This window comes from Pongo abelii, chromosome 15, assembly GCF_028885655.2.
Source record: "Pongo abelii isolate AG06213 chromosome 15, NHGRI_mPonAbe1-v2.0_pri, whole genome shotgun sequence".
In the NCBI taxonomy this organism is placed as follows: domain Eukaryota; kingdom Metazoa; phylum Chordata; class Mammalia; order Primates; family Hominidae; genus Pongo; species Pongo abelii.
Genome location: NC_072000.2, coordinates 34770731 through 34795584, shown reverse-complemented (window position 1 = coordinate 34795584; position 24854 = coordinate 34770731). Strand labels below are relative to the sequence as shown.

At 38.7% G+C, this 24854-nt stretch overlaps 1 protein-coding gene and 1 non-coding gene across 15 annotated transcripts in view; one reads left to right on the top strand and one right to left on the bottom strand.

Moving 5' to 3' along the window:
- Window positions 1-24854, top strand: part of HECTD1 (HECT domain E3 ubiquitin protein ligase 1) — a 111281-nt gene that overhangs the window by 41040 nt on the left and 45387 nt on the right. For all 14 annotated transcript variants that reach the window (XM_063715815.1, XM_063715809.1, XM_063715811.1 and 11 more), the window contains exons 11-18: window positions 9058-9196; window positions 9352-9522; window positions 16155-16377; window positions 17226-17489; window positions 17589-17665; window positions 21471-21605; window positions 22155-22301; window positions 24462-24556. In XM_063715815.1, coding sequence (XP_063571885.1) covers window positions 9058-9196; window positions 9352-9522; window positions 16155-16377; window positions 17226-17489; window positions 17589-17665; window positions 21471-21605; window positions 22155-22301; window positions 24462-24556 — 1251 coding nt within the window. The remainder of the gene's footprint in view (window positions 1-9057; window positions 9197-9351; window positions 9523-16154; window positions 16378-17225; window positions 17490-17588; window positions 17666-21470; window positions 21606-22154; window positions 22302-24461; window positions 24557-24854) is intronic.
- LOC112128978 (U6 spliceosomal RNA) lies at window positions 23356-23462 on the bottom strand. The gene has a single exon (XR_002911408.3). It is a non-coding gene; the product is annotated as a U6 spliceosomal RNA (small nuclear RNA).

The following is a 24854-nucleotide window of genomic DNA, read 5'->3' as shown; positions in this document are numbered from 1 at the left end:
GCTTTTGCACTTGTTTGTCATCTGCTTGAAACTTTCTGTCCCTAGATATTCTGAATGGGTGTTTGCTTCGTACCATTCAGCTCTCAGTTCAAATGTTACATCCATTGAAGTCTGTCTCCCTGATTTAAATTTACCCCGTTACACTTTTTATATCAATAATGTTTTACTGACTTTACAAAGCTTATGCTATCTTGGCTGGGTGCGGTGGCTCACACCTATTATCCCAGCACTTTGGGAGGCCAAGGCAGGTGGATCACTTGAGGCCAGGAGTTTGAGACCAGCCTGGCTAACATGGCGAAACCCTGTCTCTATGAAAAATAAAAAAATCATCTGGGTGTGGTAGCACTTGCCTGTAGTCCCAGCTACTTGGGAGGCTGAGGCAGGAGAATTGCTTGAACCCACGAGGCGGAGGTTGCAGTGAGCCAAGATTGCGCCACTGCATTCCAGCCTAGGCAACAGAGCAAGACTCCATCTAAAAAAAAAGGTAACACTCTCTGAAATACTGCTTTTTTGGGGGTTTTGTTTGTTTTATTGTCTTGTGTCTTTAAAGTAAGCACCACGAGAGCTGGTCTTATGTACTGCTATATTCCTACAAAGGCAAGGAGATATAGAATAGGGCCTGATCCTTAGGTCCTCAGTAGATATTTACTGAATGATTGAATGAGTGTGTTTTGTTAGCAGTTGCAAGTATTTCAATATTAATGGAGTACAGGATACATTTGGAAAGCTCAGAGAATAATGTTAAGAAAGTAGAGAGGAGCTTTTTATAACCTATGATGGCTTTTGTAGGCCATGTGAAAGAGCGTGGACTCTACCTCACATTTAAGAAGGATTATTAAAGACCCGTAAGGAAAATTTGACACATCTGGATTTCTATTGATCAAGATCACTTTGACACCCTGGCAGAGAGAAGAACTGGAGGAAGGAGAGAATAGAAACAGACAAGTGTTGATTGAGATAGGAACTTCAGGGCAACTGGATTAGTGAGAACAAATTTAAGAGTTTGACAGATGGGTTGTGTAGGGATTGGTGACCAATTAGATGGTGGATTGAAGGAAGAAAGGGTGGAAGATGACTGCAGGTTTTTGGCTGAGTAGGAATCTGATTTTGGTCGTTTTCAGTTCAGGAGGTCTGTAGAGCATGCAGTTTTATAAGATTCAAGTACCTCAAATACCAGTATTATGAGCTGACGTTAAAATACAAGCAGTCTGCTTTAAATAGGAGAGAAGTGGCCGCAAAATAATTCACTGTGAACATTTAATAGCTTGGTTTTTAATTCTTCCCCAAATAGCTACAGAGGTGTAGGTGTTAGTGGGGTCACTTTTTTTTTTTAAGTTACACAAGACTTGAATCATCTTAAATGGCAAGTTCAGTTTTGAATAAGATAATTTGATCTGAAAATTTTAGAGGACCATCTGTTACGCCCGTGCAAGAATCATTCTGGAGTAGAAGTGCTTCATGATCAGGCCATCAGAAAATTATAAAGTATGCCACCATATAACAGAGTTCCCTTATTGGATGGTTATTTTCTTTTATCATTTTAAATGTTTGGAGATATTAGTGTTAGAAAATTTGATGCTAAATTTTCCCAGGTAGTTATTAGCAGACACATTTAATTGTAGCTAGGAAAATAATATATGTCTTAGTTTAAGAACTCATACTCTGGAATCAACTCATTGCACTTTCCTATATGTTTGGCCATGGGCAAAACACATAACCTCTTAATTGGCTTGTCTCCAAGGTGAGGATAGTTATACTTAATCCTCTTTAGGAGTGAGAATAAAAATTAAATATGTGTGTAGCATAGTGTCTAAAATGTTAGAGGTATTTGAAAAGTGATAGTTTATTTTTTGGAATTATTTAGCATTATTAAAAACAAGGGGGAGCACATGGTGGCGCATTTCTGGTCCCAGCTACTTGGGAAGTTGAGGTAGTAGGATCACTTGAGACCAGCTTAGGCAACATAGTGTGACCCTGTCTCGAAAAAACAAGGTGGTTTGGTTACAACCTGATATTTTACCAGTTTTTTTGAAGTTTTATCAGATAAGTAAACTAAACGCTGATTCAGACAGTTAAAGGAGCGTCCATGTGTATTGACATTAGCTATTACCTGTATAGGCCTGTGCACAGTATCTGTTCAGGAAATAAAAGGCAGACAGCAGATCAGTGAAGGCTTCAAAACAGAGATTGGTAGTATCAGTGGTGGAGTAGTTTGTAAAAGCCTGGTTATTTTCTCTGTAAGATAATTAGACTGAGTACTTCTCCACTTTGTTTTAGAAGAAAGCTACATAGAATTTTGAAGAGGTCTGGTAAGTAAACATCTTAGGAGTTAGTATAAATAACTGGACAAAGATTGAGTCTACTTTGCAGCAAACTAGATCTTTGAGGACCTTTTGAAAAAAAATTTTTTTTTTTTTGAGACAGAGTCTTGCTCTGTCACCCAGCCTGGAGTGAAGTGGCATAATCTTGGCTTACTGCAACCTCCACCTCCTGGGTTCAAGTGATTCTCCTGCCTCAGCCTCCCAGGGGTTTACAGGGATTGCAAGCACACACCACCATGCCCGGCTAATTTTTGTAGTTTTAGTAGAGACGGGGTTTTGCCATGTTGGCCAGCTTGGCCTTGAACTCCTGACCTCAAGTGATCCGCCTGTGTCTGCATCCTGAAGTGCTGGGATTACAGGGGTGAGCCACCGTGCCTGGCCCTTCAAGAAATTTTTAAAAATATTTTAGCTACAGGGTCTCACTGTCGCACAGGCCGGAGTATGGTGGAGTGCTCATAGCTTACTGCAACCTCAAACTCCTGGGCTCAAGGGATTTTCCCAACTCAGCCTCCCAAGCAGCTGCGACCACAGTTGTGCACCACCACGCCCACCTAATTTTTTGGGGGAGGAAAGGGGCTCACTCTGTCACCTAGGCTAGAGTGCAATGGCACATCTTGGCTCACTGCAGGCTCTGCCTCCTAGGCTCAAGCGATCCTCTCACCTTAGTCTCCCAAGTAGCTGAGACTACAGATGCATGCCACCATGCCTGGCTAAACACCTGGCTAATTAAAATAGTTTTTTTTTTGTAGAGATGAAGTCTTGCTGTGTTGCCCAGAGTGGTCTCAAACTCCTGGGCTTAAGCGATCTTCCGATGTCAGCCTCCCGAAGTGTTGGGCTTACAGGCATGAGCCACCGTGTGTGGTGTGGTTTTCTTTTCTTTCCTTCTTTGTGTGTGTGTGTGTGTGTGTGTGTATGTGTGTATGTGTGTGACAGGATCTTACCCTGCTGCTCAGGCTGGAGTGCAGTGGTGTGATCTCAGCTCACTGCAGCCTCAGCCTCCTGGGCTCAAGCAATTCTCCAGCCTCCCAAGTTGCTGATACTACAGGCGAGCACCACCACACCTGACTAATTTTTTTATTTTTTTGTGTGTAAACAAGGTCTTACTGTGTTGCCCAGACTGGTCTTGAACTCTTCGGCTCTAGTGATCCTCCCAAAGTGCTAGGTTTACAGGTGTGAGCCACTGCGACTGGCCCAATTGTTTTTTTTTTAAAACAATTTGAGAGAAAAAAGTAGACTTGGTGGGATATAGTGGGAAATTGTTCTTGGGTGAAAACATTAAATAATCTGAAGACATAAATTCTTCTAAAATTAATTTGTAGGTTATGCAGTTCTAAAGGAAATAACTACAGAATTTGTTTTAGAACTTGACAGATCCCAAAGTTCATCTGGAAGAATAAATAGGTGAGATTATTAAAGAAAAATCTGAAATGTTAGTGTAACCCTTTAGCAATGAAACTTTTATGATAACTAGCAGAGTAGTGTGTAAATCAATGGAATAAAATAGTCCCCCCAATAGAGCCAGTTATATATAGGTATTGAATGTATTATAATGGATGTTTCTCAGATCATTCACGGGAGGGAGTACTATTTATTGTTACTGGAATATCTGCTTTGTAGTTTGATTTTAAAAATCACCCTAATCTTTTATCTTATATTTTAAATCTAAACAAATTCTAAGACTTAAAAACTAAAATATTAGGAAAACAAAAAGATAAGATACTTTTTTTCCCTATCCTCCGAAACTTTTTTTTTTTTTTTTGAGACAGTCTTGCTCTGTCACTCAGGTTGGAGTGCAGTAGCATGATCTTGGTTGACTGCAAACCTCCGACTCCCAGGTTCAAGTGATTCTCGTGCCTCAGCCTCCTGAGGAGCTGGGATTAAGGACATGCACCACCATGCCCAGCTAATTTTTGTATTTTTTTTAGTAGAGACAGGGTTTCACCATATTGGCCAGGCTGTCTTGAACTCCTAGCCTCATGTGATCCACCCTCTTCAGCCTCCCAAAGTGTTGGAATTACAGGCGTGAGCCCCTCCAGAACGTCTGAGCAAAAGAAAATATACTTGAATGTTTATCAGACCTTGATAGGAAGAATGGCTTTTTCTTTTTCTTGTTTTTCTTTTCTTTTTTTTTTTTTTTTTTTTTTTTGAGACAGAGTCCTGCTCTGTTGCACAGGCTGGAGTGCAGTGGCACCATCTCAGCTCCTGAGTAACTGGGATTACAGGCACACACCACCATGCCTGGCTAATTTTTTTGTGTTTTTAGTAAAGATGGGGTTTTGCCATGTTGGCCAGGCTTGTCTCGAACTCCTGATCTCAGATGATCTGCCTGCCTTGGCCTCCCAAAGTGCTGGGATTACAGGCGTGAGCCACCACACCCAGCCTGGCTTTTTCTTTTTCTTTTTCCTTTCTTTCTTTCTTTCTTTTTTTTTTTTTTTTTTTTGAGACAGGGTGTTGCTCTGTCACCCAGACTGGAGTGCATAGTATGATCACAGCTCACTGCAACCTTGAGTCTTGAGTTCCATGGCACAGTGTATCCTCTTGCCTCAGCCTCTTGAGTAGCTAGAACTGCAGGCACACGCCACCAGGTCCAGCTGATTTTTATTTTTAGAGAGAGTCTTGCTTTGCTGCCCAGGCTGGTCTTGAACTCCCAGGCTTAAGCAGTTCCCCTGCCTCGACCTCCCAAACTGCGATATTACAGCCGTGAGCCACTATGCCTGCCTTACTTCAGAAACTTATTTGCATTAGCCAAATATGTCCTTTTAAATTTATTTTATGTAAAAAACATAAAACTACTACATACCAGAAACAATATTACCTGCATCCACAAATGTCTCAGAATAGAAACTTTTAATTTAAATAAATTTGCCAGCAGGTGGGTATTTGTTAGCAAATATGACAAAGGGATACTGTCTTTATTATATACAAAGGGTATGTACAAATTGATCATAAAAATTTCAGAGCCATTTGAGTAAATTAGTCAATGAAATTAAGGCACAGTGTTCAAGAGGAAACATAGCAAAAAATTAATATGGAAAAATGTATTTCCTAGCTGGGTGTGTTAGCTCATGCATGTAATCCCAGCACTTTGGGAGGCTGAGGTGGGAGGATTGCTTGAGTCCAGGAGTTTGAGTCTAGCCTGGGCAACTAGTGAAACCCTGTCTCTACAAAACACACAAAAATTAGCTGAGTGTGGTGGCGCATACCCATAGTCCTGACTACTCGAGAGGCTGAGGTGGGAGGATTGCTTGAGCCTGGGCGGTCGAGGCTGCAGTGAGCTGAGATTGTGCTGCTGCACTCCAGTCTAGATGACAAAGTGAAATGCTGTCTCAAAAAAAAAAAAAAAAAATTTCCTTACTAGTAAAAAGCAAAACATTTTAGAAATAAGTAAAATTTGGTATCATTTTTACCTATTAGACAGTTAAGAAACTTAAAAAATGAGAAATTTTTTTAAGTAAAAAGGAGTATTGTAGATATTCATATTTAGTGATAATTTAAGGTGTTAACAGCCTTTTTTTGAATCAGTTTGCCAACATGAATGCAGTACTCATACACATTCAATACTTAATGAAAGTGTTTAGGCTGTTAGATCCAAGAATCCCTTTGTACTGAAGGAATATGAAGAAACTGTTTACACAAAAATAAATAGTGCTATTTTTAATAGAAAATACTGTAAACTAAATGTTCAAAATTTTTATAGTAGTGTTAAGCAGGAAAATTTTATGTTGTATTATGTATCATCTGATTAAGAGATAGAATTTGAATACAGGCTCTGTAATTTATTAGTTCGGTGATCTTAGTAGACTGACTTAACTATCGCTTAGTATCTTCACTTGTAAATTTGAGATAATAAAACCCGCCTCATAGGTTTTGTTGTGTGGGTTAAATGAATTATGTTTTTAAAGTACATAAAAAGGTTACTGCTCGTAATGGCTCAGTATATGAGAGAGAGATAGATAAATAACATAAACATTCTAATACATTGTTAGTTGAAATAAGTCATGATATAAAACTAATAGTTAAATTCTGGTATTTACAGTGGAATATAAATAAAAACTGGGGCCAGTAATAAAAACCGGCGCCAGGCGCAGTGACTCATGCCTGTAATCCCAGCACTTTGGGAGGCCGAGCAGGGTGGATCTCCTGAGCACAGGATTTCGAGACCAGCCTGGGCAACGTGGTAAAACCCTGTCTCTACAAAAAATAGAAAAATTAGCTGGGCACAGTGGCAGGAGCCTGTAGTCCCAGCTACTTGGGAGGCTGAGGCACGAGAATCACTTGAACCTGGGAGTCAGAGGTTGCAGTGAGCTAAAATCCTGCCACTGCACTCCAGCCTGGGGGACAGAGCGAGACCCTGTCTCAAAAAAAAAATTAAAATTATGGCTGGGTGCGGTAGCTCACGCCTGTAATTCCAGCACTTTGGAGGCTGAGGCAGGCAGATCACCTGAGGTCAGGAGTTCGAGATCAGCCTGGCCAACATGATGAAACTCCGTCTCTACTAAAACTACAAAAATTAACTGGGTGTGGTGGTGCACACCTGTAATCGCAGCTACTCTGGAGGCTGAGACAGGAGAATCGCTTGAACCCTGGAGGTGGAGGTTGCAGTGAGCTGAGATCACACCACTGCACTCCAGCCTGGATGACAGAGCGAGACTCTGTCCCAAAAAAATAAATAAATAAAATTAAATTAAAAACGACAAAACAAAAACCGGAAAGAACCAATCCTGTTAGAACGGTTTGTCCTCTGTCCACCTATCATTTTCTGTACTGTACTTGAATTTGTAATAAAGCATATTCCTTCATTAAAGAAATATAATGTTATAACTTCAGCTAGAGAGAGTTATAAAATATGTAGAGACCCCATGCTGTAGAAATACAGCTGTGTCACATGCCTCTCTAGGACATCAGTTGAAAATTTTGCCTCTTTATCCTTCTATCATTCACCTCAAGGGTAATGATACCTGCAGCTTAGTGCCTAGAACATTGTTAGATACTTAGAAAATATTTGTTAAATGGATTGATTATTGGCTCTTGGTAAAATATTTGTTAAATGGATTGATTATTGGCTCTTACATAATAGACAAGCCTTTTTTTGTTTGTTTGTTTTTGTTTAAGACAGAGTCTGGCTCTGTCGTCCAGGCTGGAGTGCAGTGGCATGATCTTGGCCTGCTGCAACCTCTGCCTCTAGGGTTCAAGCAATTCTTCTGTCTCAGCCTCCTGAGTAGCTGGGACTACAGATGCCCACCACCATGCCTGGCTAATTTTTGTATTTTTAGTAGAGACGGGGTTTCACCATATTGGTCAGGCTGGTCTCGAACTCCTGACCTCAGGTGATCCACCTGCCTCAGCCTTCCAAAGTGCTGGGATTACAGGCGTGAACCACCTCGCCCAGCCAAGCCTCATCTTATTAATAGTTTATTATCATTTAAATGTATGTGAATATGTGTTTTTTATTTTAAAAGATCAGGTTACATGTTATAAAGTTGAGGTTAATTTGGCTGGGCGTGGTGGCTCACGCCTGTAATCCCAGCACTTTGGGAAGTAGAGGCGGACGGATCATGAGGTCAGGAGATCAAGACCATCCTGGCTAACACAGTGAAACCCCATCTTTACTAAAAATACAAAAAATTAGCTGAGCGTGGTGGCGTGCGCCTGTAGTCCCAGCTACTCGGGAGGCTGAGGCAGGAGAATGGCGCAAACCTGGGAGGCAGAGGTTGCAGTGAACTGAGATTGTGCCACTACACTTCAGCCTAGGCGACAGAGCAAGACTCTGTTCTCCAAAAAAAAAACATTGAGGTTAATTTATGTGACTTTATATAGAGTGTCTGCTACGGTCTAAGCAAAGCAATAAGTGAATAAAAGGGAAAGGAGGCATACTAATTTGTTAATGATGGGAATATTTTGGGGGCATGGGATTATTAGGATCTCTTATTTTCATTTATATGAGTCCATAGTTGTAGTGAACGTGGTTTTTAAATTTGATGAAGGACAAATTAATTCAAAATTTTGTTTTTCATATAAATTACCTACTATCTTAAATTCTTAGAGCATTGTATTTTGGATTATAGGAAATTTTAGATTAGTTATAATTTGTATCATTTCTTTTCTTTTTTTAATTTTGTTTTGTGTTTTGAGATGGAGTCTCCTTCAGTCTCCCAGGATGGAGTACAGTGGCACCATCTCCTGGGTTCAAGTGATTATTCCGCCTTAGGCTCCTGAGTAGCTGAGATTACAGGTGCCTGCCACCACGTCTAGCTAATTTTTGTATTTTTAGTACAGACGGGGTTTCCATGTTGGCCAAGCTAGTCTTGAACTCCTGACCTCAAGCAATCTGCCTCCCTCAGCCTCCCAAAATGCAGGGATTACAGGCGTGAGCCACTGCACTGGGCCACATTTATTTTCTTAGTAGTTGTAGTACTTTTTACTTGATTTTCTAAAATTATCCTGACATGTTAACATTCATGCTGGTAAAGTGTAGAATATAGAAGAGTACATTTAAGAAAATTTTATAAGTCATTTTTGGTGAGCTCAATATATTTATAATAGAAAATAAATGGAATTATTTCAAAAATGAACATATAGTGCTGAGTCCCAATTTTTTGTATTTTTTTATTAAGTGTATTTTTTTTAGCAGAGTGTATAAAATGTAACATTGGATATTTTACTGTTCATTAATGCATGCATTTTGGTTTATTTTAACTTCATTTGGCTTCATATAATTCCATTTTTACTTTTTAAGGAAAGCAAGTCTTGCTCTAATTCGAAAAATGATTCATTTTTGCTCTGAAGCACTGTTAAAAGAAGTTTGTGATTCTGATGTTGGTCACAATTTGCCTACGATACTAGTGGAAATCACTGCAACTGTCCTGGATCAAGAGGTCAGTTTCTTTTTCAAAACTCTTCAGCATTAATTTCCTTTAGCTAGTAGTCTGAAATAAAAATTTTGTTTTAATTTCAGTAAATCATGTTGTGCAAATTACTGCATTTCTCTACTCCTGGCAACTAAACTTATTTTTATTTTTATTTTTTTCAGGATGATGATGATGGCCACTTGCTGGCTTTGCAGATCATAAGGGATTTAGTAGATAAAGGTGGTGATATATTTTTGGATCAGCTAGCCAGACTTGGTGTAATTAGCAAAGTGTCAACGTTAGCAGGTCCTTCCTCTGATGATGAGAATGAAGAGGAATCAAAACCAGAAAAAGTGAGTGGTCTTAATTATAGAGGTATCAGGAGGAGTTTTTTTTTTTTTTTGAGGAAAATCTAGTTTCAATTTTTGATGGTTTTTGACAGGATAATGACAATATGAAATAGTTCTGTATATTTTTTAAATTGGTCAATTTTCTTTTAAAACATTTTGATCAATTTTAAACATACAGAAATGTTGCAAATACAATTAAAGAATATCAGAATACTCTATCCAAATTCAGTAGTTAACATTTTGCCCCATTTCCTTTAATATTTTTTCAGACACATGTATCTGTGTGTGTGTGTGTGTGTGTGTATGTGTACTTTTTTTTTGAGATGGAGTTTCGCTCTTGTTGTCCAGGCTGGAGTGCAATGATGCGATCTCAGCTCACTGCAACCTTCACCTCCCTGGCTAATTTTGTATTTTTAGTAGAGACGGGGTTTCTCCATGTTGGTCAGGCTGATCTCAAACTCCTGACCTCAGGTAATCCGCCTGCCCTGACCTCCCAAAGGCTGAGGTTGCAGTGAGCCGAGATCGCACCACCGCACTCCAGCCTGGGCGACAGAGTGAGACTCCAACTTTTTTTTTTTTTTTTTTTTTTTTTTATTGAGACAGAGTCTCGCTCTGTCACTCAGGCTGGAGTGCAGTGGCGCGATCTTGGCTCACTGCAAGCTCTGCCTCCCGGATTCACGCCATTCTCCTGCCTCAGCCTCCCCAGTAGCTGGGACTACAGGCGCCTGCCACCACGCCTGGCTAATTTTTTGTACTTTTAATAGAGACAGGGTTTCACCATGCTAGCCAGGATGGTCTCGATCTCCTGACCTCGTGATCCGCCCACCTCTGCCTCCCAAAGTGCTGGGTTTACAGGCGTGAGCCACCGCGCCCGGCCTGAGACTCCATCTTAAAAAAAAAAAAAATTTGATGGTAAGCTGAATACAGAGTTTTCCCTTTTAACCTAAATATTTCACCAAAAAAACCTAGGACATAGTTGTAGTGTAATTATCAAAATTGTACTAATCAGAAAATTTAATATTTATGTAACACTAATATATTCTCTGGAGACCATGTTTAGATTTTGCCATTGTCTTTAATGTCCTTCATAGTAATTTTTTTTTCTGGTCCACAATGAAATCCAGGAGCACACATTACATTGGTTATCATATTCCTGAGAACCTGCGATAGTTTGTCCTGAGAACCTACAACAGTCTGTCAGCCTTCCTTTTATTTTCATAGCTTTGGTGTTTATGAAGAGAATAGAACAGTTAATTTAAACAAAGAGCCTAACTTTGTGTCATGTTTCTTTGTGATTAAATTCAGCTTATGTGTTTTAGCAAAAGTCCCATAGAGGTGATACTATGCTCTTCTAGGTGCATAATGTTCCTTCTCGGAGGCACATTTGTGTCTCTTTGCCCTGTTGGTTATGACAACTTGGATCACTTGCTTAAGTTTTTCTCTTCCAGGTTTCTCTACTGTAAAGTTGTAAAGTTGCTCTTTTTCCTTTTTTTTTTTTTTTTTTTGAGACAGAATCTTGCTCTGTTGCCCAGGCTGGAGTGCAATGGCATAATCTCGGCTCACTGCACCCTCCACCTTCTGGGTTAAAGCGATTCTCATGCCTCAGCCTCCGGAGTAGCTGGGATTACAGGCACGTACCACCACGCCCAGCTAATTTTTGAATTTTTAGTAGAGACGGGGTTTCACCATATTGGCCAGGCCAGTCTCGAACTTCTGACCTAGGTGATCCACCCACCTCGGCCTCCCAAACTGTTGGTATTACAGGCGTGAGTCACTGCTCCTGGCCTCTTTTTCCTTTTGTAATAAGTAATTTGTAGGGACAGAATTCCAGACTGTAAATATGCTGTTTCTCAGTAAATTTAACCCACCAATTTCTGTATTCATTGGTAACTCTTGCCTTAGACTGCAAATTTAAATATACCTTTTCCATCTCTAGTGATTCCCAGCAAGATTTATTTCTAGTATTTAGTGAATGCTTACTGTGTGTTAATAACAGGGTAGTAATATATTTGAAAAAAAATGGTGGCATATGAGTTATAATTGTAGAATCCTGAGAGTGGTGAAAGAGAGAGTGTGTATGTGTTACCCAAATCTGGTTAATCGTCAGAATTACTGGGGGATTTAAGGTAAAACAAAACAAAAATGTTATCTGAGTTTATTCTCTGGAACTCTGTCTCAAGAAATAGGTTACAGCAATCCCAACCAAGATCCCAGCAGTCTTTTTGTAGAAATTAACAAGGAGATTCTAGGCTGAGTGCAGTGGCTCATGCCTGTAATCCCAGCGCTTTGGGAGGCCAAGGCAGGGGAGATCACCTGAGGTCAGAAGTTCAAAACCAGCCTGGCCAACATGGTGAAACCCCATCTCTACAAAAAATACAAAAATGAGCCAGGCATGGTAGCACTTGCCTGTAGTCCCAGCTACTCAGGAGGCTGAGGCAGGAGAATCACTTGAACCTGGGAGGCGGAGGTTGCAGTGAGCTGAGGTTGCGCCACTGTACTCCAGCCTGGGCGACAGAGCAAGACTCCATCTCAAAAAAAAAAAAAATTAGCTGGGCGTGGTGGCACACACCTGTAATCCTAGCTACTTGGGAGGGTGAGGCAGGAGAATTGCTTGAACCTGGGAGGTAGAGTTTGCAGTGAGCTGAGATCAGATCGTGCCATTGCACTCCAGTCTGGTTGACAGAACGGAACTCCATCTCAAAAAAAAAAAAAAACAAGGAGAGTCTAACATTTATATAATTTATATATAAATGCACATATTCTAACATTTACATATAAATGCAATGGCCAAAGTAACCTGGAAAAGGAGCAGCGTAGAAGGATATACATCAGTTTCAACTCTTTTATAAAACTTCAGTAATCAAGAAAGTGTGACAATAGTTTAAAGATAGATTAATGACCCACTACGCATATGGCCAGTTGATTTTCAACAAAAGTGCTAAGACAATCGAGAAAGGATGATCTTTTCAAAAAATGAGCGAGTCAATAGCATATGCAAAATAATTGAACCTCAACCCTTACCACATATATATATATTTGTATCATTTCTTTTTTTGTTTTGTTTTGTTTTTTGAGATTGAGTCTCCCTTAGTCTCAATCCTTACTACCCATGTATATATATAGCATTATATATATATACATGGTTAGGGTCCCATATACAAAAATTAACAAAATGAACCATAGACTAAAATGTATACACTAAAATTATGAAAATTCTAGAGGAAAAGAAAATCTTAGTGACCTCGGACTTGGGAAAGATTTTGTAAATTAAACTTCAAGAGGTTATACTGTAAAAGAACAAATAATTGGTAAGTTGTACTTTCATCATTACACCCTTCTGCTCTTTAAAATACATTGAAATGGTCGGCTGGGTATGATGGCTCATGCCTGTAATCCCAGCACTTTGGGGAGGCTCAGGTGGGAGAATTGCTTGAGCCCAGGAGTTCGAGACCAGTCTGGGCAACATGGTGAGACCCTGTCTCTATTTTTTTTTTTTTGAGACGGAGTCTTGCTCTGTCACGATCTCGGCTCACTGCAAGCTCTGCCTCCCGGGTTCACGCCATTCTCCTGCCTCAGCCTCCCGAGTAGCTGGGACTACAGGCGCCCGCCACAATGCCCGGCTAATTTTTTGTATTTTTAGCAGAGACAGGGTTTTACCGTGTTAGCCAGGATGATCTCGATCTCCTGACCTCATGACCCGCCCACCTTGGCCTCCCAAAGTGCTGGGATTACAGGCATGAGCCACCACGCCTGGCCGACCCGTCTCTATTTTTATTAAAAAAAAAAAAAAAAAAGAAAATTAAAAGACAAGCCAGATAATTCTCTCAGATTTTATGTATCTGAAAATTATTTGGCCTTCTTTCTAAATTTTTCTTTTTTGAGACAGGGTCTCGCTCTGTCACCCAGCCTAGAGTGCAGTGGCGTGATCTCGGCTCATTGCAACCTCTGCCTCCCAGGTTCAAGCAGTTCTCCTGCCTCAGCCTCCCAAGTAGCTGGAATTATAGGTGCACACCACCATGCTCAGCTAAGTTTTGTATTTTTAGTAGAGACAGGGTTTTACCGTGTTGGCCAGGCTGGTCTCGAACTCCTGAGCTCAAAGTGATCCACCGCACCTGGCCTCTTTATTTATTTTTTTTTAATTAAAAAAATATTTATTTTATTTTTGTAGAGATGCGGATCTCACTATGTTGCTAAGGCTAGGTTGGTTTTTGGCCTCAAGTTATCCTCCTGCCTTGGCCTTCCAAAGTGCTGAGATTACAGGTGTGAGCCACTGTGCTTCTTTGTCTAGTAATTTTTGATTTGCTACTGGATATTGTAAATGTGATGATGTTGAGCTCTGGGCTTTGTGGTCTTTCGTAAAGAATATTGGGCTTTGGCCAGGTATCTTGGCTCACGCCTGTAACTCCAGGACTTTGGGAGACTGAGGCAGACAGGTCGCTTGAGCCCACGAATTCGAGCCTAGCCTAGGTAACATGGCAAAACTCTGTCTCTACAAAGAATACAAAATTGTCATTGCATGGTGGCAGAATAGCTTTTACTCTAGGGAAGTTTACCCCTATGATCCCGAATTCGTGAGTTCTTTGAATTCACTGAATATCCTGGTGATCCATGAGGATTTTCTACTCTGGCTGTTTGGAGTGCAAATGTCTGGCTACTTGTATGATCTCTTACAACTTTCCAGTTGTTCTTTGCCCAATCTTATGGAGTATCACCCTATATATAAGTGTAGTACTCAGTGGAAACTACTTTGCAGATTTCTGGAGAGGCTTTTTCTCTTCAGTTCCCTAATAGTGAACTCAGCCTCCACATATTCCAGTTGCCTCAAACTCCTCAAACTCTGATCTCTGTTTTCTTAACTGGTACTGCTAGGATCTGTGTTCCCCTTCCACATGAGCTTAGCCAGAAAATGGTCTCTGGTTCTAAGATACTCACTTTGTTTGCTTTCATTTTCTTAGGGATCATAGTCCTGCATTGACTGTTCTTTAGTGTTTGAAAACACATTTTTCATGTATCTTGTCTATATTTTAATTGTTTATGATGGATGTATTTAGATAATTTAATAATCTTTTTTATGTGAATATTTTCAGTTTTTAAATATGTCCAAAAAAAGTTTTAGGAACACAGGCTGAGCTACAAAATGTTTATAGATTGTTTTTTTTTTTTAAAAAAAAACATGCTCAGTCAGGCGCGGTGGCTCACGCCTGTAATCCCAGCACTTTGGGAAGCTGAGGCGGGCAGATCACGAGGTCAGAAGATCGAGACCATCCTGGCTAACACGGTGAAACACCATCTCTACTGAAAATACAGAAAATTAGTCGGGCGTGGTGGCAGGCGCCTGTAGTCCCAGCTACTTGGGAGGCTGAGGCAGGAAAATGGCGTGAACTCGGGAGGTGGAGCTTGCAGTGAGTGGAGATTGTACCACTGTACTCCAGCCTGGGTGACAGAGCGAGACTCTGTCTCAAAAAAAAGCTCTAACTAAAATACTTGTATGATCATGGGAATGAGTATATTTGATTCACTTGGCTAAGGGTGGGGTCTTGGAATGAATGAATGAATTTTATTTACTTATAATAGATACTATATATTATATATAAATTATAAATATATATAATATATTTATAGAGAGACACTGTCTCTGTTATCTATATAGAGGTTGTAGATAATGTCTCTATTATTATAGAGAGAGTGAGACCTTGTCTCTATTATCTATATAGAGATTATAGATAGTGTCTCTATTATCTAGATAGATAGATAGATATAGATAATAGAGACAGAGTCCCGATCTGTCACCCAGGCTGGAGTTCTGTGGCACAGTCCTACACTATAACCTCAAACTCCAGGGCCCAGGCAGTCTTCGTGCTTCAGCTTCTCCAGTAGCTAGGACTGCAGGTGCACACTACCACCCTCAGCTAATTTTTAATTTTTTTTTTGTGGAGACAGACTTGCTATGTTGCCCAGGCTGATCTTGAACTCATGGCCTAAGCAATCCTCCTGCCTTGGCCTCCCAAAGTGTTGGGGTTATAGGCATGAGCCATCACTGTCAGCCAGAATTTATCTTTAAAAAGTTTCTTTGGTGATTCTGTTACACACTTCACTTTGGATACCATTGAGCTTCTCTAAATCATCATTGTTTACAAATAGGCCCAGAGATGTAATGAGTTCACCAAGGTTTTGGGTTATGTTGTTGTGTGTAGTGCTCTAATCCATTAGTCTTTACCCCACTACACCTGGACATGATATAATATAGGTCATTATTTACATGAATTTCTTAATATTTTTAACACTTATTTGTAAGATTTAGTTATAGGTAATTAATTAGTCAGAATTGAGAGGCAGGTGCCGTGGCTTGGACCTGTAATCCCAGCTACTTGGGAGGTTGAGGTGGGAGGATTGTCTGAGGCCAGGAGTTACAGGCTGCAGTAAGCTATGATGACACTATTGCACTCCAGCCTGGATGACAGAGTTGAGACCATGTTTCTAAAAGGGGGGGAAAAAAATTAAGCTACAGGCAATTGAGTATTATGTTCAGAGTATTTAAATGTGAAATTAAATTAGATTCATGTTTTTAAAATATGTATGAATATTTGAAATTGAAATTATTTTCCATGTTTACTTGAATAATTCTACACATTTAGGAAGATGAACCACAGGAAGATGCTAAAGAATTGCAGCAAGGTAAACCATATCATTGGAGAGACTGGTCAATCATTAGGGGAAGGGACTGCTTATATATTTGGAGTGATGCAGCAGCCTTGGAATTATCTAATGGCAGTAATGGATGGTTCAGATTTATCTTGGATGGAAAACTTGCCACCATGTATTCAAGTGGTAGTCCAGAAGGTGGATCTGACAGTTCAGGTAATATTTTGTTTCAATTAAAATATTTTCCTAGTTTCTACAGTTTGGTTTTTTTCTCATATTTTTGCTACCATTGTCAAGGTATTTTATTTTTTTGAGACGGAGTCTCACTCTGTCACCCAGGCTGGAGTGCAGTGGTGCGATCTCGGCTCACTGCAACCTCCACCTCCCAGGTTCAAGCAATTCTCCTGTCTCACTGTCCCGAGTAGCTGGGACTACAGGCACCTGTCACCATGCCCGGCTAATTTTTGTATTTTTAGTAGAGATGGGGTTTCACCTTGTTGGTCAGGCTAGTCTCGAACTCCTGACCTCAGGTGATCCCCCCACCTCAGCCTCACAACATGCTGGAGTTACAGGTGTGAGCCACTGCGCCCAGCCTGTCATGGTATTTTTTTTAAATATTTGTTTCTTTATTTTTTAATATCAATTTCTTTTGTATCAGTACAGAAAAATTATTATACCATGAAAATATTTCCTAAATGTGTTTTTACTGCATGGGACAAGGAACAACACTATATCTGCTTTTTAAAAAATATCTTTACAAATATAGCTCCTTTTTTTTTTTGTTTTGGAGACAGTGTCTTACTCTGTCTCCCAGGCTAGAGAGCAGTGGTGTGATCATAGCTCATTGCAACCTCAAACTCGTGAGCTCAAGTGATCATCTCGCCTTAGCTTCCCAAGTAGCTGGGACTACAGATGTGTACCACCATGCCTGGCTAATATTTCCAGTTTCTAATTTAGTTTTATTGTTTAAAATTTATATTTTAATAGGTCTTTTTTTCCTAAGAGAAAATACATGTTATATTTGAAAGAAATAAGATTTTAAAACAAGTATTTTGTCTTTATAGAAAGTCGAAGTGAATTCTTAGAGAAGTTACAAAGAGCTCGAGGCCAAGTAAAGCCATCTACTTCAAGTCAACCTATACTGTCAGCACCAGGACCCACTAAACTTACTGTAGGAAATTGGTCACTGACATGTTTGAAAGAAGGAGAAATTGCTATTCATAATTCAGATGGTCAGCAAGCTACAATATTGAAAGAAGATTTACCTGGTTTTGTATTTGAATCTAATAGAGGAACCAAACATTCATTTACTGCAGAAACTTCTCTGGGTAAGTGTGTAAGATATGTAAGTTTAGTAGGTAAAAATAAATGAATATGTTAAATCATAACAAAGTAAGTTCTGTGAATATTCTTTTTTTTCCCCCAAGGTTCAGAATTTGTGACTGGCTGGACTGGCAAAAGAGGCAGAAAACTGAAATCTAAGTTAGAAAAAACAAAGCAAAAGGTATATCTGTTGGATGTGCTTTATTCTTGTCTTTTATACTGATTTGGTAAATTTTCAGTGGTAAAGTATAAGCATTGAAAAAAATTGAGCCATACAACATAAGCAACCCTAACATAACATATTTTTAGTTTTCCTATTTTCTGTGTTCATTTTCTTAAATATTTATTTACATATAATTTTTATACCTATACTAAATACCAACATTAAAACAGAATCAAAATGGATGTTAATATAAAACAAAATGTAAATTACTTGACTTATTAATTGCACAAAAAATTCAACTCATTGAAATTATTAATGATAGTAGGATATTTTTAGTGTTACAGTGGAATTGAAAATGACTTATATTTTACAATCTGGGTTAATACCTTGTGATACAGCAACTTAACTGCCTGGTTCTAAATTCAGATTATTTTGATGCTTAGTTTAATGGCTATCTCAGCTGAAATTATTACTTCAAGAAGATACAGTAGCAGATGCGTAATTGACTAATTTTTTTATGCTTTCATCAGGTTTGAATTGTTACTTTAAAATATGGCCAGTATATTTCCATGTTTATTAATTGTTCTTGCATTTTTTTTTTCATTTTTAAAAAAGAACTTAAGTAAGATAATCTCATAGTTAGAGTCAACATTTTCTGGTGACTAGTATGTTTATTTTACCTATAATGGTAATATAAAATAGGATTTTTTAAATTTGTTTTGTTTTGAAACAGTCTCTCTGTGTTGTCCAGGCTGGTCTAAAATACCTGAGTGCAAGTAATCCTCCTGCCTCAGCCTCCCAAGTAGCTGGGACTACAGGTGCTATGCCTGGTTCTAAGATAGTTTTTAAATACAGTATGCAGAGAATGCTTGTATATGATTAGGATTAGGGGAGAGTTCTTGTGTTTTTATGGCTTTGACCAGAGAAATTGTAATAATGATGTTTCTATTTTTTTTTAAACAAACTTAGTGAAACCCTTGTAATGTTTTTTTTGAGACTCGGTTTCGCTCTTGTTGGCCAGACTGTAGAATGGTGCAGTCTCAGCTCACTGTAACCTCTGCCTCCTGGGTTCAAGCTATTCTCCTGCCTCAGCCTCCTGAGTAGCTGGGATTACAGGTGCCCACCACCATGCCCAGCTAATTTTTTGTATTTTTAGTAGAGATGGGGTTTCACCATGTTGGCCAGGCTGGTCTCAAACTCCTGACCTCAGGTGATCCACCCTCTTCAGCCTTCCAAAGTGCTGGGATTACAGGCATTTCCCACTGTGCCCGTCCTGTAATAGTGGTTTTCATTTGAAGCCGATGTTTTATATAAAGATGTTCACATCTTTATTTCCTGTTTGAATGTGCTAGGTTATCCCAAAGATATTTGTAGGTGCTACACTTTGGAAAGAACACAGCTTTTAAATTTATTTTAATTTATTTTTATTTTTTTTGAGACGGATTCTCACGCTGTCGCCCAGGCTGGAGTGCAGTGGTGCGATCTCGGCTCACTGCAACCTCTGCCTCCCCAGGTTCAAGCAATTCTCCTGCCTCAGCCTTCCGAGTAGCTGGGACTACAAGCACGAGCCACCATGCCCAGTTAATTTTTTGTATTTTTAGTAGAGACAGGGTTTCACCGTGTTAGCCAGGATAGTCTCCATCTCCTGACTTCAAGTGATCCACCTGCCTCGGCCTCCCAAAGTAGTGGGATTACAGGCATGAGCCACCATGTCCGGCCAACAGTAGTTACATTTTATAAAGTTATTGTGAATATTGAACCATTGCTTGTGGGAGAAATACTGGGTTAGATTTCTTCTAGCCCTAGGGCCTGTTGTGACAACATTTTTTCACCTTGTTTTTTAGTATGTTTTTGTTTAAAGACACCTTATTTGCTATGTATTGTTTTTTTGTTTTTTGAGACAGAGTCTTGCTCTGTTTCCTATGTTGGAGGGCAGTGGCACAGTCTTGGCTCACTGCAACTTCTGCCTTCCAGGTTCAACTGATTCACCTGCCTCAGCCTCCCAAATACCTGGGATTACAGGTGTGCGCCACCATGCCCGGCTCATTTTTGCATTTTTAGTAGAGACGGGGTTTCACCATGTTGGCCAGGCTGGTCTCAAACTCCTACCTCAAGTGATCTGCCCGCCTCGGGCTCCCAAAGTGCTGTGATTACAGGCCTGAGCCACTGCGCCCAGCCTGATATGTATTGTTGATTTGTTAATATTGAACTGGCCAACAGCACTGTTATGCTTGAACAAAGCTTATTTTAGCACACACTTTTTTTTTTCCTGTAAGGTACATCACAGTCTTCTTGTGCTTAGAAACACTGGATAGCACTTAAGCACTATGTTTGGGGGCCATTTTAAACAATGAAATCAGGAAGAAAAAGCCCCAAAATTCAAAAAATGTGACACTAAGTAGATTGTGAATAGGGCACTTGTTTATAGTATGAGACCTGAAGCAAGAAAGAGTGTTACCTTTTTGAATTCTGCTGGGAACATGCATATTGGGCACCTTAAATTTGTTGCTGCACTGTGCATGTCTGTCAATGAATGTGAAAGCTCTGCAATGATTGATTTTGAGGTTACAAATTTTAATGAATACTCATATTTGCAAGCATGGAACTGTTGAATAATCTGACTATAAATCACCTATTTCAAGAGTTTTTTGGAATACCTAATATGTCATATTAACCAACCAAATCTAGACTACAGGGTACTGAAATTTCATAACACAAACTAAAAAAATTCAATGAGAACATTGTCTCAATCCTGTATTCTCATTAAAAAAAAAAATTATGGAGGGTGTGGAGTGAGGGTGGCAAGGGTTTCAGAATTGTTGGGTACTATGCTCACTACCTGGGTGTTGAGATGATTTGTATCGCAAACCTTAACATCACACAATATACCCATGTAACCTGCACAGGTACCCCAAATCTAAAATAAAAGTTGAAATTATAAGAAAAAAATTTTAAAAATTACTACTTCACTTTCTTGATTTGAAATCAGTAGCAACTCAGTGAGTAGGTGGCTATCCTTTTGCATATATAAACAAGTAGGCATCAAAATATTTTAGGCAAAAATAATTTTAACTAATTTATTTGTTTTTTTTTTTTTTGAGGCAAAGTCTTGCTCTGTCACCCAGGCAGTGGCACAGTCTTGGCTCACTGCAGCCTCCGCCTCCCGGGTTCAGGTGATTGTCCCGCCTCAGTCTCCTGAGTAGCTGGGACTATAGGCATGCACAATCATGCCCAGCTAATTTTATTTTTAATTTTTAGTAGAGACGAGGTTTCACCATGTTGGTCAGGCTGGTCTTGAACTCCTGACTGACCTCAAGTGATCTGCCTGCCTTGGCCTCCCAAAGTGCTGGGATTACAAGCATGAGCCACCACACCAGTATTAATTATTAATACTGTTTTATAAATAGATAAGTTTCTTCAAACTTGTCTGATATCCATGATTGCCATCTTTTAATTCTGAAGGGCATACCAAAATAGAATAGAAAGTATTATTAAGTAGTTTAGAGAGATACGTTTTTTTCTGTTGCATTAGAGTTATGCTGGGTTTGTTTGGGATTAAAATGGCATTAGGTGAATCCTAAATTTACATTACTTAAGCATATATTTGTAAATAATATCATGTACTAAATTTCATCAGACCCAGAACATACATAGGTTGTTTTCTCAAATAACTGTAACTTCGAGAGCTCATTTGTGCCCAAATGACAGTATATACGTACCTTTTCATGGTGAAATATGTAAATATGAGTGTCTATAAAAGTGAATATTTGGTAAAATTATTAATTGTAGTAAAAATTCACAGTTGTTATGTTTATTTTGGTAGGTACGAACTATGGCTCGAGATTTATATGATGACCACTTTAAAGCTGTTGAAAGCATGCCTCGTGGAGTAGTGGTAACACTCAGAAACATAGCAACTCAGTTAGAGTCATCTTGGGAACTTCATACAAATAGACAAGTATGTCATCCTCTAGATTTTAATGATGTGTAGTGAATTTTAGTTTGATCTCTTCCCCTCTATCCTTTATGTCATGTGTATTGAGCAGGGGGTCAGCAAATTATGGCCCAGGAGCCAAATCTGGCCTGCTCACCATTTTCGCATGGCTTTATGAGGTAAGAATGGTTTTTATATTTTTAAATGATTGAAAACAAACCAGAAGGACAATTTCAAGACACATGAAAACCAGATTTCGGTATCCATATAATTTAATCACAAGTAGCCATGCTTATTCATTTACATATTGTCTGTGACTACTTTGGTGCTACAGGGGTGTGGTTGAATAGCTGTGATGTAGACTATATGGCCTGCAAAGCCTAAAATGTTTGCACTGGGCCCTTTACGAAAACGTTTGCTGACCTCTGGTAGACATAATTTGCGTTAATAATTTGAACTGTTAATTTTGCTTAATATCTAAATTATTGTCATGATAATTGATGTTCTGATAAGTTATTTTAAGAGCTATGTTTATGTTTTTGATTGTCTTCATTAAATTTTTTTTTCTTTTAGTGTATTGAGAGTGAGAACACTTGGAGAGATTTAATGAAGACAGCTTTAGAAAACCTAATTGTACTTTTGAAGGATGAAAACACAATTTCACCATATGAAATGTGTAGCAGTGGCTTGGTACAAGCACTTCTTACTGTGTTAAACAATGTAAGTTTATCAAGTAGTAAAGAACAAAAATATAGTTTTAAAAATTATTTGTAGTTACTCCTTTTTAGTTTGTTTTGTCAAGAAATATTTAAAAGCTGAATGATGTTAATATTTCTAATTTCTTCAGCCTTTAAGTTTTATGATTAGTTTGAGCCAAATGAATTAAATAATTGTTTATTTTGATTTCTAAGTTCCCAGTTATAATTTGCTAAAGGTTTTGTTGACTAAAAACACTTCAGCCTGATTTATTATTATTCACTGCTCTGATTTTTACATGTTATATAAAATAGAATATGTCTGTAGACCTTAAGTACCCAAGTTATATGCATAATGTATGAACAATGAAAGTTTAGGAAGTTTATGATGGAAGGAACTCTCCACAGGGCTTGTTTTCCAAAGAAAAGTATTGTTTGGAGGAGCAAAGTTATAAGCCTACCTAAGCATATCATAAAGCTGTTCAATAATAACTCAGACTCAGTCTTGTGGATGGAAATGTAGTGCTCGAGTCACATTCTGCTTAAAGTTATAACAAATACAGATGAGTTAAAAGGAAAAGAAAGTTCAGGAAGTTTATGTGAAAATTTGATACATATTTGCTAATAACCTTATATATTTTTTCAATTTAAGAATGTCTGTTTATTGTGGTAAAACTTTTTTCCTTTGTTTATATATTTATTTATTTTTGAGACAGAGTCTTGCTTTGTCGCCCAGGCTGGAGTGCAGTGGTGCAGTCCTGACTCACTGCAGCCTCTGCCTCCTGGGCTCAAGTGATTCTCCTGCCTTAGCCTCCTGAGTAGCTGGGATTACAGGCACCTGCCACCACGCCCAGCTAATTTTTGTATTTTTAGTAGAGACGAGGTTTTGTCATGTTGGCCAGGCTGGTTTCGCACTCCTGACCTCAAGTGACCTGCCCGCCTTTGCCTCCGAAGTGCTGGGATTACAGGCATGAGCCACTGCACCTGGCTCTTTTTTCCTTTATTTTAATGAAAGAATTATTTTCATTTCAGTTCTACTTAGTTTTATTTAATTAATTAATTAATTAATTAATATTTTTAAAAATTTGGAATGCTTCACGAATTTGTGTGTCATCCTTGTGCAGGGGCCATACTAATCTTCTCTGTATCATTTCAGTTTTGGTATACGTGCTGCTGAAATGTGGACTACTCAGTTCTTTTTAGTGTGTGTGCATGTGTGTATGTGCACATACCTGTGCATGTGCATCTGTGTGTTCGCCATGATGCCTAGGCTGGGGTCAAGCGATCTGCCTTCCTTGGCCTCCCAAGGTGCTGGGATTACAGGTGTGAGCCACTGCACCTGGCCAGAGTTGATTTCTTGATCTTAATCATTGTATGTGCTGATGCACTCTTAAGATTTACTTTAGGCTGGGTGCGGTGGCTCATGCCTGTAACTAGCACTCTGGGAGGCTGAGGTGGGCAGAACACTTGAGGTCAGGAGTGCAAGACCAGCCTGGCCAACATGGTGAAACTCAATCTCTATTAAAAATACAAAAAAAAATTAGCCAGGCGTGTTGGCATGCGCCTGTAGTCCCACCTACTCTTCTGTAATTCTGAGGCAGGAGAATTGCTTGAGCCTGGGAGGCGAGGTTGCAGTGAGCCAAGATAGCACCACTGTTCTCCAGCCTGGGTGACAGAGCGAGACTCTGTCTCAAAAAAAAAAAAATTCACTGGAACTTCAATGAGTCCCATAGTCCCTTCATAAACTTTACTATTTGCATTTATTCCCATTTATTATAGTGATATATCACATTATATCACTTAGTAATCTATGAAATAGTTTTGATGTACCAGTTTTTTCCTAATACTTATTAAAGAAATAGTACTGTTAAAATGGAAAATGTTCATTCCTATATTAATATAATCTGAAACCATCTTGTATACTTGAGGAAACACTGATTTTGCAGCATAATTGGTGAGTACATTATAACATTGAAGAAGGAAAAAATTTTGTATGTTAGCCATGGCCTACTAGTCATATACTAAAAATAATTTTAATTGAAAGATGAAATGATGAATGATTTTATTCACATTGTAGTGATCATTGTATAACAATATGTTAACATTTGTCTCTTAGTTTTTGATAAATTTCAGTAAGATCCTTAAATTATTTTTTTTTGGACTTTATACTTTTTGTTTTCTTTAGAGCATGGATTTGGATATGAAACAAGATTGTAGTCAACTGGTAGAAAGAATAAATGTTTTTAAAACTGCCTTTAGTGAAAATGAAGATGATGAAAGGTAAAATCTCAAATTTCATGTTTGTAATGTTTACATAGTTGGTATACTTCCTCTACAATAAGTCTAGTATGACATTTATACACACAAAAGAAACTCTTATTTAATAAGAAAGTAACATATTATACATGTATAATAGGAAAATTTTTGAAGTTTTTTAATCTAATGGAATAAAAAGAAACATTGAAATTACATGTCTGCTATGAATGCAGCTGATCACTTAGTTTACTTATTCATGATAATTATTATTTTGTAAATTCAGACAACGTTTCGCTCTGTTGCCCAGGCTGGAGTACAGTTG